Source organism: Micromys minutus (assembly GCF_963924665.1).
Source record: "Micromys minutus genome assembly, chromosome: 5".
NCBI lineage: Eukaryota > Metazoa > Chordata > Mammalia > Rodentia > Muridae > Micromys > Micromys minutus.
The window spans coordinates 24888797-24901244 of record NC_137974.1 but is presented as its reverse complement, the minus strand read 5'-3'; the positions used below and the strand labels follow the sequence as shown (position 1 = coordinate 24901244).

The 12448-nt window shown below is 38.7% G+C and overlaps 1 protein-coding gene across 1 annotated transcript in view; it reads right to left on the bottom strand.

The window, feature by feature from the left end:
- The window catches only part of PIBF1 (progesterone immunomodulatory binding factor 1), a 159390-nt gene that overhangs the window by 47990 nt on the left and 98952 nt on the right, over nucleotides 1-12448 (bottom strand). The window contains exons 12-14 of the mRNA XM_080916617.1: nucleotides 10069-10219; nucleotides 8648-8738; nucleotides 642-744 (exon numbers count right to left, since the gene is read on the bottom strand). Coding sequence (XP_080772743.1) covers nucleotides 642-744; nucleotides 8648-8738; nucleotides 10069-10219 — 345 coding nt within the window. The remainder of the gene's footprint in view (nucleotides 1-641; nucleotides 745-8647; nucleotides 8739-10068; nucleotides 10220-12448) is intronic.

Here is a 12448-nt window from a genome sequence, read left to right as displayed (position 1 = left end):
TAAGCTAGTCAGCTGAGGGAAGCCCAGTTGAGAAAATGCCTCTGAGGATGAGGCTTTAAGCAAGCCTTTAGAACATTTAAAAAAAAAAAAGATTTTTTTATATCTGTGAGTACACTGTACAAGGTCACGCTCTTCAGACACACCAGAAGAGGGCATCTGATCCCATCACAGATGGTTGTGAGCCACTATGTGGGTTCTGGGAACTGAACTCAGGATTTTTGGAAGAGCAGTTAGTGCTCTTAACCACTGAGCTATGCGTCCAGACCCGGCTTAGCATTTTTTTTTTTAATTAAACAGAAACTTAAAAGAATTAAAATATTTAACAATCAGTCGTCAGTGAGGAACACGATATCAATAAAATTGGCCAAACGTGTTTTGTCAGTGGATATTCTCAGAGGCTGAGGCTCTGGGACTTGCCTCATTTCTACTCCCTAGCTCTAGGCATTCAGTTTCTCTTCTGCTCGGCTTTGCCGTATACACCAATTTGTTTAGGAGTCTCAATATTCAGTGAAGTTTACAGGTTTAAAATCATTTGCAACCAGCTTATTTTCAGTCTGCTCAGCAAGTAACTGTAGGCGTGACCAAAGCCTGCATCCGAGAAAGCACCGCGCTCTCTTGGGTCTTCTGACCCAGCTACTCACCTCTTGTGAAAGCTGTTTTACTTGGTTCTTTTGATGTTCCAGATCTTTTAAAATTAATGAGTTTTGTTTTTCTAACTGAAGAACTCGTCTTGCCAAGTGGACACTAGGTAAATAAAATGAAAAGCATTCATGTACACCAAAGTAGAAGGCTGCCTAAGCACGCAATAGAGATTTATACGCTAGAACGTGGGCCCATTCCTTTCTAATAACACACACACAGTAACAGGAAAAACACTGGAAGAGCAATAGCCTACCAACTCAGAGTTCTGAGAGCAACAACCCCAGCATTTCGATATGCTACATGTGATATTCTGATTACTGTGACTATGGTCTTTTTAGCCCTTCCCAAAGAAGTAGAATTCCATTATGTTACTACTAGCTTGACAGAAAAAGATAGCCATTAACAGATTTCTCATTTTAACAGAAGTTTCCAAATTACAAATTACTTTAAATTATTATCTGAAACTATTTAGATTATTATGTGTAAAATTGTTTGACTTATTAAAATTATTATTTGAAATGACACGAATATTATGTTCAAAGCTTACATTTTGGAAAGTGTTTATACCGGTCAACATTTGAATTTTATAATACAAATAATCTAACTTCCTATTGTGAGTGGAGGTGTAACATGTGAAGAATGAGCACAGTACAGGCAGAGTCTATACTAAGGAACCCCCTTCCTAACAGTGCTTAAGCCTGCATCCGAGGTTGGCCTCGGCTCCTGCTCTCAGTATGGAGGTTAGCCCAGTGTTAGGATCACAGGCACCACAGCCCACCGTGCTATGCACTCCATCACAGCCCCTTGTTTGTTTACTTTCTCAGTGTAGCCCTTGCTGTCTACTTAAACAATTTCAATAACTCAAAGAAAACACAATTTTTAAAAGATGTGCTGGTAATGCTGAGAAATCATGTTGTCCTCACAACCTATATATACTATATTTTCATGTTCTATATTAGTTCACTTATCAATTTAACCTATGAATATAGAACTCACAGAATCCAAATGTACAACTTTTCACAATGTTGAGTTGTTTAATTTCTACCAAATAACCCTACTGTATTTATATTTCCCAGCCAAAGATGAAGGAATTAATGTAAGACTCTGCTAAATATCATCTAAAACATTTGTGTGTAAGGACTGCTCACCCAAAATAAAAAGTAGAAGTTTTTGTAAATGTTTAAGAGTGATCTCAACAGTGCATCTACAGCTAACACTCTTTGATCTGGCATGGTATTTGCCAATCAGTTCACATTACAGATGAAAAAGTAGTCTTCATTTTTTTTTGACAATTCTTTATAAAATATATAATAATATGCAATCAGCACAATAAACACCGGCTTCAAGTGTACTTAGAGCTGTGTGGCTCTTGGTACAGCATGACTTGAAACCATTTTCATTACCCCACAAACAGCTTCCTTTGTTTTTTTTCAGTCTTTATTAAATGCCTCTTAAGCCTTCCACTCCATTCTAGGAAGCCTTTAAACAACTTTCTTCTTATGCATTTTAAAGAAATTTATAGCTTATATTTTTATTAATCTTTTTACTCTAAATATAATACTTTATATATCAACAATGAAATTTATATTAGTCCTGTTATAGAATTTGACATAGTTTTGTGCAGAAAACAATTTAGGTTACCTCTCCCTTGTGTGGGGGGGAATCGGGTCTTTTTTCTTAGTTAATATAACAAATGTATAGTTTTGGGTTTCTCTTTGTAGCCCTTGCTGTCTTGGAACTTTCTTAGTTCACCAGTCTCACCTTAAACCCAAAGATCCATTAGCCTCTGCCTCCTGAGTGCTGGAACTAAAGGCGTGCGCACTGTTGCTTTGGGATTAAATCTGCTGATCTTAACTATGTCTGTGAACTCCAGACTTTACATCACTAGCTCCAATTCTGTTGTTTAATTAAAAACCCTGATTATTATCAATCACACTTTTATTTTTTTTCTTAATTTTCATATATATATATATACATATATACACATATATATATATATATATATATATATATATATATATATATATATTGGGTGTAGTTTCTATATATTTTTTTTATTCACAGAACATAACCCTTTAGGATCTTTTCTAAATAACAATTTGTCACAAATGTATGCTGAAGGTATTGACAGTATTTGTGTAATGCTTATAAAACAATGAATACTGTCAAATTCAATTACAAAGAAGTATAGATACAAGGAAATTCATATGCAAACAAAACTTTGTTTTCTATTAGGGAATGAGAGATGTTAAAAATAATGAGATGAAACAGTCACCATTCTGAGGACAATAGTGACTTGGTCATAGAGAGTGAGGTACATTAGACCACTCATTTGCTTTGGGTAACTTGTGTTTCACACAATATGCTTTTGCAGATATGGTGACAAAGTAAAACCATCAGATGATGTAAACACTGAAGCAAGAAATTCCATGCCAAGGTTTTAGTGTTAACATGGGGTAGTGTCCTAATAAGGATGTCCCTGGGTTCAGTGAAGGCAGTGTGAGAGACGAAGCCCCTCAAAGCAGATGAAAGGTGTTGCAGTTTGGGTGTGAAGTGCCAGTGGATCCTACAGCTCTTCAGATCACCACAGGCACTAGGCACATATGTCTATACCCAGGCACATCTATACCCAGGCACATCTATACCCAGGCACATATATACCCAGACATATCTATACCCAGACACATCTATACCCAGACATATCTATACCCAGGTACATCTATACCCAGGCACATCTATACCCAGACATATCTATACCCAGGAACATCTATACCCAGACATATCTATATCTAGGCACAACTATACCCAGGCATATCTATACCCAGATACATCTATACCCAGGCATATCTATACCCAGACATATCTATACCCAGACATATCTATACCCAGACATATCTATACCCAGGCATATCTACACCCAGACATATCTATACCTAGGCACAACTATACCCAGGCATATCTATACCCAGATACATCTATACCCAGGCATATCTATACCCAGACATATCTATACCCAGACATATCTATACCCAGGCATATCTATACCCAGGCATCTCTACACCCAGACATATCTATACCTAGGCACAACTATACCCAGGCATATCTATACTCAGATACATCTATACCCAGACACATCTATACCCAGACATATCTATACCCAGGCATATCTGTACCCAGACACATCTATACCCAGGCGCATCTATACCCAGGCACATATATACCTAGACACATCTATAACCAGACATATCTATACCCAGACACATCTATACCCAGACATATCTATACCCAGGAACATCTATACCCAGACATATCTATACCTAGGCACAACTATACCCAGGCATATCTATACCCAGATACATCTATACCCAGGCATATCTATACCCAGGCATATCTATACCCAGGCATATCTATACCCAGGCATATCTATACAGAGACATATCTATATACCCAGGCAAAACTCTTATATGCATAAAAGTAAAATAAAAATACAAAGAAGAATTAAGTACAATAGGCAGAAAGCTTTACAAATTAAAATGTTCTAACATATCTCCAAACATCTGGATTTGCACAAATAAGAGGGATACACTACGATAACAGTGTCCCATGTCATCGCGTCATGCGGGAGCACATGCAACACACAACTAGAAACTTGTTTGCTATTTTCAAATAGTTGCTACTCAAACAAAAACATTACTTACAATGTTCAAGTTCTGTCATGTCAAAAGTTAATCATTTTAATCTACTTCAATTATATAAGCCCCTCTGGCTTTCCACACTGTGGACCAGAAAGAGTTTTAAGATCTGCAATTATTTATGTTTATAGGAAACCTCAAAGTTACCTTACTGTGCGCTTACACACCAACCAGAAACTTTAGAATTCTATTCTAAGTGAGAACCATAATCTGCTATCACCACCTCACAGGAAATCAGCATTGTAGTTCCTCCAGAAATGAACTCAAAGAAAAAGCAAGCAAACAAACAAACCCCAAGTGCCCATGTTTCATGTATCTTAAAAGCTTCAATAAAAGTTTAAAACAGGGCTGGAGAGATGGCTCAGTGGCTAAGAGCACTGACTGCTCTTCTAGAGGTCCTGAGTTCAATTCCCAGCATACAACATGGTGGCTCACAACCATCTGTAATGAGATCTGATGACCTCCTCTGGTGTGTCTGAAGACAGCTACAGTGTACTTACCATTAAAAAGAAAAAAAAAAGAAAAAGAAAGAACAAAAAAAGAGAAAAGAAAAAACAAAGAAAGTGACTTTAAAACTCAGTGTCAAGGTTAGCATACAATGTGACAGGTTTCAGTGTGTGGTGCACATGCTGTTACTCTGATTCCACCTCTGCTACTGACCACCCTTTCTCCTGCCCTCGCTTACCCTCTGCATTCCAACTGTCACCCTCTGTCCCCTAGGCAGGATATTTTAAAGAATATCCATAGGTAAGAAATGTTCATGATAGAATGCTAAGGTTAAAAACTAAAGCACTAAAACTATATAATGTCCAAAAAATCAAGGAAATTCATGTGCTTGTATAAATTTCTGATTTTTTTTATTCTGGATAATGGGATTATCATCACTTTGCCCAATTTTAAAATTAAAATACTTATAGTCAGTTAAAAATAACATTACATATTCAATATTAGCTGTTGAATATATAAAGTTTTAAATCAAAATAAGTATGAAGGAGATATACAGCAGTTGAGAAATAGGTTCCTTTGTATACACTTTGTAATGTACTTCCTCATAATGATAAATGATGACAACTTTGTTATGAAACACTCCATTTACTGCTGTGAGTCATTTCTATAACTCTAACTCACCTTAAGTCTGCAGTACTTTAATTTTAAAGGCAAAAGACTAGTAAGTACAGATTCTCCAAAGGGTACACTGCTCTTTCTTGTCTTAAGTAAATAAGTTTCAAGAGGGCGCAAGGCAACTGCTTTTTGTACAAGTAGCCCTTAAGAAACCAAATGTTGATTTTGCAATCTTCAAAAGTGGATTAGGTGCCACTACTCAAACTGTGCACGTAGTAGGTACTCAATAAAAACTGTTGAATGACTAAGTACAGGGATGCATACATGTCCTCTTTGGATGTCTAGACTTACACTCTCTTCCCTCAGTTTAGATGACCTGAGAAGCACTTCCTCAAAATAGCCTTCGGCTCACCATGAGAAGAATGCCTGGCACCAGCTGGCAAGGGTATTAATAGCATACCCATTAGGCACTTGTTCAGGGCGCACAGATAGCTCAGTGATAGAATCTTCAGAGATATTTGGACAGTTAAGACCATTTGCAGTCTGAATCACTTGTGGTTCTTTAAGTCTTTGGGCATCAGAAGAGCACAAAGCAAAGCACAACGAAACAGAAGAATGTATCTCCCATACCGAACACAACCAACTCACCAACCCACCAACCCACCAACCAACTCACCAACCAAACAAGACACACCTAGCTTCTGGGTTTGTGAATTTCTTTAAAAAGTGAGCAACAATCACATTTAACTTCAAAGCTCAACATTTTGGGCCATGGAAAGGAAGCTTGTAATGGCAAAAGTATTTTTTTCCCATTGTAAGAACTAGTCTCCAGGATTCAGATGTTACAATGAGGTCTGAGTTTTTCCATCGGCCTTGAACTTTGCGTAGGTCATATCCCCTCTGACCAGAGGCTCTGGTGCCTGCTCATAAAGCCACTCACATCTCCACTCTCTTCCTGGGGACGATGGGCTAAAAGAACCACATAGACTTAAAAACTGCAAATACCCTGAACCAGTTACACTCGCCTTTGAAAGCACCAGGAAGGGATGGGATGGCAACCAATTTTCAGATACTAAATAATTTAGAAGCACCTGAACCTCTATAAAAAAATAATTAATTTTCTAGCCGTAAACTGATACTTTGGAGTTATCTGTTTGTGATCCAAAATTTTCAAATATTTAATCAATAAGTAAGTTCTTAAACATTCTTCTTCTAAAATGCTACTTCATACTGTTATAGGTAGTCATAAAGATAAATTATCTCTTCATGTTATTGTATCGATCATTTCCAAACAATCTACAGAAGGAAGCAGAGAGATAGCTCAGTGGTTAAGAGCATACATTGCTTTGCAAATACCTAAATTGTGTTCCCATCTCCCAGAATGTAATTCCAGCCTCAGGAAATCTGATGCTCTCTTTCAGACTCACATGTATATAGACACACACTCAGAGATCTGATACACTCTTTCCTACTCCACAGGTACCTGAACTAACACACACCTTAGCAGGCTGGTGGTGGTGCAGACCTTTATTCCTAGCACTTGGGAGGCAGAGGCAGGCAGATCTCTGAGTTGAAGGTCAGTGTGATCTACAGAATTCCAGGCAGCCAGAGTGACTCAGAGGAACCCTGTCTAGAACAAACAAAAAGAAAACAAGAACAAGAACAACAAATTTCTTTAAAAAAAAAATCATTGAAAATATTTACAAAAGTATCAAAACATGGAATTTCTTTTGTACATTTCTGAATTTCTAAATTAACCATCATAAAACAATATTGGTTTTGAAACCTGATTTTTTACGAGGTATTTTAAAAACCAGGTTTTTAACTAGGTATTCTACACTGAGCTAGGAAGATCAGAGACTAAGATGGGGTTGCTGATATGAAGAGTTTCTACCTAGGAAAGGAAATTAGATGGGAAATGATAGCCGAAAAACCATGTTTCCATGCTGTAGAGAAAATAGATCTTTACAAATGGAGACGAGTCTTAAACTGTCATACTGAGTAGGGAGGCAAGTAAGGATGATGTGGGGCACACTATGGAGGGTTTGCCAGGTGGTAGCAAGAGGAGCAGTCCCATCTGTTTGTAAGGCAGATGTACTGGGAGCAAGAGCTAGCGACATGATCAGTGCAGGTGTAGCTGGCATAGTGGGGCCTCCAGGGAGCCATGCAGCATGCCTCTAACCAATTCTATGCTGCACAGAACCTTAGCCCAAAAGGCTTTTCTTTTTCTCCTTCCCTTCCCTTCCTCTCCCCTCATCTGCCTTTCACACCCTTCTCTTCTTTTCCCATTTCTTTTCGTTCTTTCTCTGTTGACCACAGGACTGTTTAGAATCCATTACCTAGCTTAGGCAGAACTCAGGAATAAAGTTTTAAGATTATCCAGCTAGTATGCACCATCACTTGGGGCTTCCCTCTGTGACTTATTTTTTTTTACATTAATTAGCAGTCTCAGAGGATCTTGAAACACCTGGGAGACAAGGCTTAACAAGTCCAGAAGAGAGCCTCTAGATTAGATTAACTGAGGAGGGTGATGTACCCTAAATGCGGGGGTGCCACTATTCCATGAGTAGGTACTCTAAACTGAATGTACAAGAGAAATGAAGCCATGAACACCATCTGTCACACTCTGCTTCTTTCCTGAGGATCTATCTATGTGAGCAGCCACTTCTTGCTTCTGCTGCCATGACCCATTGATGAACTGCTTCTGAACTGTGAGCCAAACACCCCTTCCTTCCTCACAATGCTCTTCTCAAGGACTTGGTCACAGCAATGAGACACGGAACTAACACTTCTGGATAGTTTTAACTGTAATGTATATGCTTTCTCCATATTTCTTTCTTGAGTATGTATTAAATACAACAATATATTACATGTTAAGATACATATCAAGAAATATAGGCATATAAATAATAATAAACAAAGGATATAGGAATTGAAGGTAGTTCAGTAAGTTCTAACCTGAAAATTATTGCTACAAAGCATTTGTACTTATCTGAAATTAATGTGAAAATAAAATGGCTTTAAAAGTTATTGCATTTAATACCATGAAAATTCTAATGTACACATCTACTAACCATTAAATTCACTTAAATATAGATGAAGTTCATGGTTATTACCATGTCCTACTTTGTGAGCACTTTAATATTTATGAATATTAAGAACAAGTAACTTTATCATTCATCTCAGCACATTATCAAAATGTACTATGTAATTACACTCAGCTTGAGTAGACAGACCTATATTGATTTTACCTCTGCTTTAGTCGTCTTTTAGCTGTTGTGGGAACATTAGCACCATAGCCATAGGAATAAAGAATTCTTTCAGCCTCATCTTCATTTTCAACTGAAAAATATTAAAATGTAGGATGTGAAATAACTCTTTTCCTTAAAAAGCATAGCAGAAGCCAAAATAAAAGATCATAATAATGAATTTAGAATTCCAAGAACATTCCCAAGGACTAATGTACATTTGAGAGAGGTGAAGCATATTAAAGTATACTTTGGTTGTATTTGTTGATTTATTTTTAGAAGATGTTAAGAGATTACATCACCTGATAAGCTATGCTTTCTTATAAAGTAACTCAGGTATGGTATTCTGAAGGATTCAAAAACTTTTAATATGGACTAAATGTTGGGATTCTGTTACCCATACCCAACCCCATAGTTACCTGGTACTATAAAATGAGCTGCTTGCCCCCTCCTCTCTCTCTCTTGCTTCTCTCTCGTTTTCCTCTCTCTTGCTCTTGGTCCCCCCCCCCCCAACGTGCTCAAGGCCAGCCTCTACTTCTCTACTCCTCTCTTCCCTCTCTCTGCCCCTACTACCCTCTTAACTTCCCTCCCCACGCCCTGAATAAACTCTATTCTATGCCATACCATTATGTGGCTGGTCCCTCAGGGGGAAGAGATGCCTCAATATGGGTCTGCCAGAGGCATCCCCCTTTACCCCCATACCCCACCACACCTCCATAGAACACATCACCCCCACTCTCTTTATCTTTTTCCTAATACTATATATATATTATAAAATATAACACAATTGAAGAATCAGTTTGATAAAGGTAATTTTTGTTTTGTCTTTGCAACAAAGTCTCATGCAGCCTAGGCTTCTCTTGCTTGAACTTGAGTATGTCCAGGATGACCCTGAGCTTCTGATTTTCCAGCCTCTCCTCCCTGAGTACTGAGATTGCAGAAATATACAACCAGAGCTAGGGCTGTGGAGATCTCCCTGGCTCACTTCCCTGAGGGGAGGACTAGAGGAGGTGTCACCACACTTCTATCAGTTTCTGGTGCTTCTGTTTCAGTTTTTAATGTTGTTCCAGGGACGGAATCCAGAGCTTTCACAGAAGAGACGAGTACTCCACCAGGGAGTCCTACAAGGACTAGTCTACAGGGCTAGTCCTGAGGCAAAAACTTTGCTATAACTTCATATCAGTTCCTGACAAAAAGAATTGTTTAATACTTAATCTGTTTTTTGAGTTTAGTTACTGAAAATTTACATTAATATTAAAACAGAATATTCTTTAAATCACTTATATTTTTAATAAATATATGTCAAAATACTTTTAGAAATGATTCCACCATTCCTTTGTAGCCATAAAACAAAAAACAAAAAAAGAAGACTGTCCAGTGGGAACAGTCACTGGGGCAGGCTGGGGGAGGGCACACAGACTTACTCTCTGCTGTCTGCATTATTATTTCGTCCAGCTCCTTTTCCAATTTCTCATAAATGTCTAACCGTGCCTGATGCTCTGACTTCTGTGCCTCGAGTTCAGTAATGCGTTTTTCAGAAGAAGTTTGGAGACCATAAAATTCTTTAGTTAAAACCTAGGGGTGGAAGAAAAGAATGGCAAATGTTGAAAGAAATAAGATTTACTCAGGCTCACAGCTAAAGTAACAGGATGATGCAGAGATCTATTTACACCCATTCTCTTCCCAACCAAAGAAATGTTAACAAGTAGCTCAATTGAAAGGACATATTTATTTCTAAGGTAGATAATTCTGGCGCGTTTAATGGGAACTTACAAAAGGCTTTGTCAATAATTACATACGCAGAATAAAAATAAGTTTAGGGGTTAGGTTAACCTTTGCTTGTTAAGAGCTAAAATGGAGGCAGCATTGAGCAGTGAGACTTACCTGGGGTCAGGCACCAGGCAGACAGCACAGAACTGTACAAAGACAGTGTAATGAGCCCTGCACTGCGGCATCAGCTCTGCTCAACCTGCCCGGTCCATGCTTTTAGCATGGTGGGTTTCCTAACAGGCTCTGGCTCGAATCAGACAGTAAATGACAGTCCTGCATAGGGCAGTAGCAAAAATGCCTTTGCAAAGAAAGTGTTTTTCTCTTCTTTTTTCCTTTTGTTCCATTTTAAAGATTATTATTTTATTTATTTATGTTTCAAATGTTGTTTTCCCTTCTTGGTTTCTCCTCCAAAGAGCCCCCATCACATCCCCCCTCTCTGACTCTAAGAGGATTCTCCCTCACTCCTCCACCCACTCCCACCTCACCCCTCTAACATCCCCCTTCACTGGGACAACAGCCTCCACAGGATCAATCACCTCCCCTCCCACTGATGCCAGGTAAGGCCATTTTCTGCTACATATGTAGTCAGAGCCATGGGCACAAAACAAGCCTCAACAGATAGAAGAAGATCTAAATAATCCCATGCATGCTATCAGATCACCGTGGACTAAGGATTGACTTCAGTAACAACAAAAACTACAGAAAGCCCACATACCCTTGGAAATGGAACAACTCTCCACTCAATGATAACTTGGTCAGGAAACAAATTGTGTTTAAATTTTGAAAGAAATTAAAGATTTTCTAGAATTCAATGAAACTGAATACACAGCATACCCAAACTTATGGGACCCATGAGAGCAGTGCTACAAGGAAAATGTAGCATTAAGTGCCCTGGAAAAGATCCTACACTAGCAATTTAACAGCACACCTGAAAGCCCTAGAACTAAAGGAAGCAAGCACACACAAGAGGAGTAGAGGGTGGAAACTCAGGGTGGAAATAAACCAATTAGAAACAAAGAGAACTAAATCAACAAAACCAAAAGCTGGTTCTTTGAGAAAATCAACAAGATAGATAAACCCCTAGCCAAACTAACTAAAGGGCACAGTGACGGTATCCAAATGAACAAAATGAGAAATGAAAAGGGAGACATAACAGAAACTGAGGAAATTCAAAAATCATCAGACCCTACTACAAACCTATCCTCAACAAAACTGGAGAATCTGGATGAAATAGATGACTTTTTAGACAGATACCACATGCCAAAGTTAAATAAAGAACAGGTAAACTATCTAAGCAGGCCCAAATTCCCTAAGGAAATAGAAGCCATTAAAAACCTCCCGTTTATGTGTGTGCATGTGTATGTGTGTGTGTGTGCATGTGTATGTGTGTGTGTATGTGTGTGTGTCTCTCTGTGTGTATGTGTGTGTCTCTCTGTGTGTATGTGTGTGTGTGTGTGTGTGTGTGTGTGTGTGTGTGTGTAGGGGGTTAGCCAAGGGCCAGATGGCTTTAGTGCAGAATTGTAGAGAGCCGTTTGTGCCACACCCAAACATGGCGCCGGCTGTTGCCCAGCCAAGAGACTTAGAGCGCATGCGCCATATACGTCACAGCCCGCTCTTGGGGCATGCTATTGAGTTACTGGAGGGCGCACCAATCAGGTAGTGACACGAGTCTCCTGGGCATATATAAGCAATGCATTTCTCTCTCACGTGGAGAAGTCCCCTGCTCAAAAGAGAAGTCCCCTGCTCAGGGAGATCCCCTGCTCAGAGTATTGTACAATAAAGGTTGTTCGCAGAAGAATGCTGTTGTTGCACGCCTATTCCTGCCGGCGGGACGTGGGGCGCGCGACACAGAATTCTACCAGACCTTCAAAGAAGAGCTAATACCAAAAATCCCCAAACTATTCTATACAACAGAAACAAAAGGAACACTACCTAAATCACTCCATGAATCTATAGTTACTTTAATATCTAAACCATACAAAGAAAGAAAACTTTAGACCAATCTTGCTTATGAATACTGATGCAAAATACTCA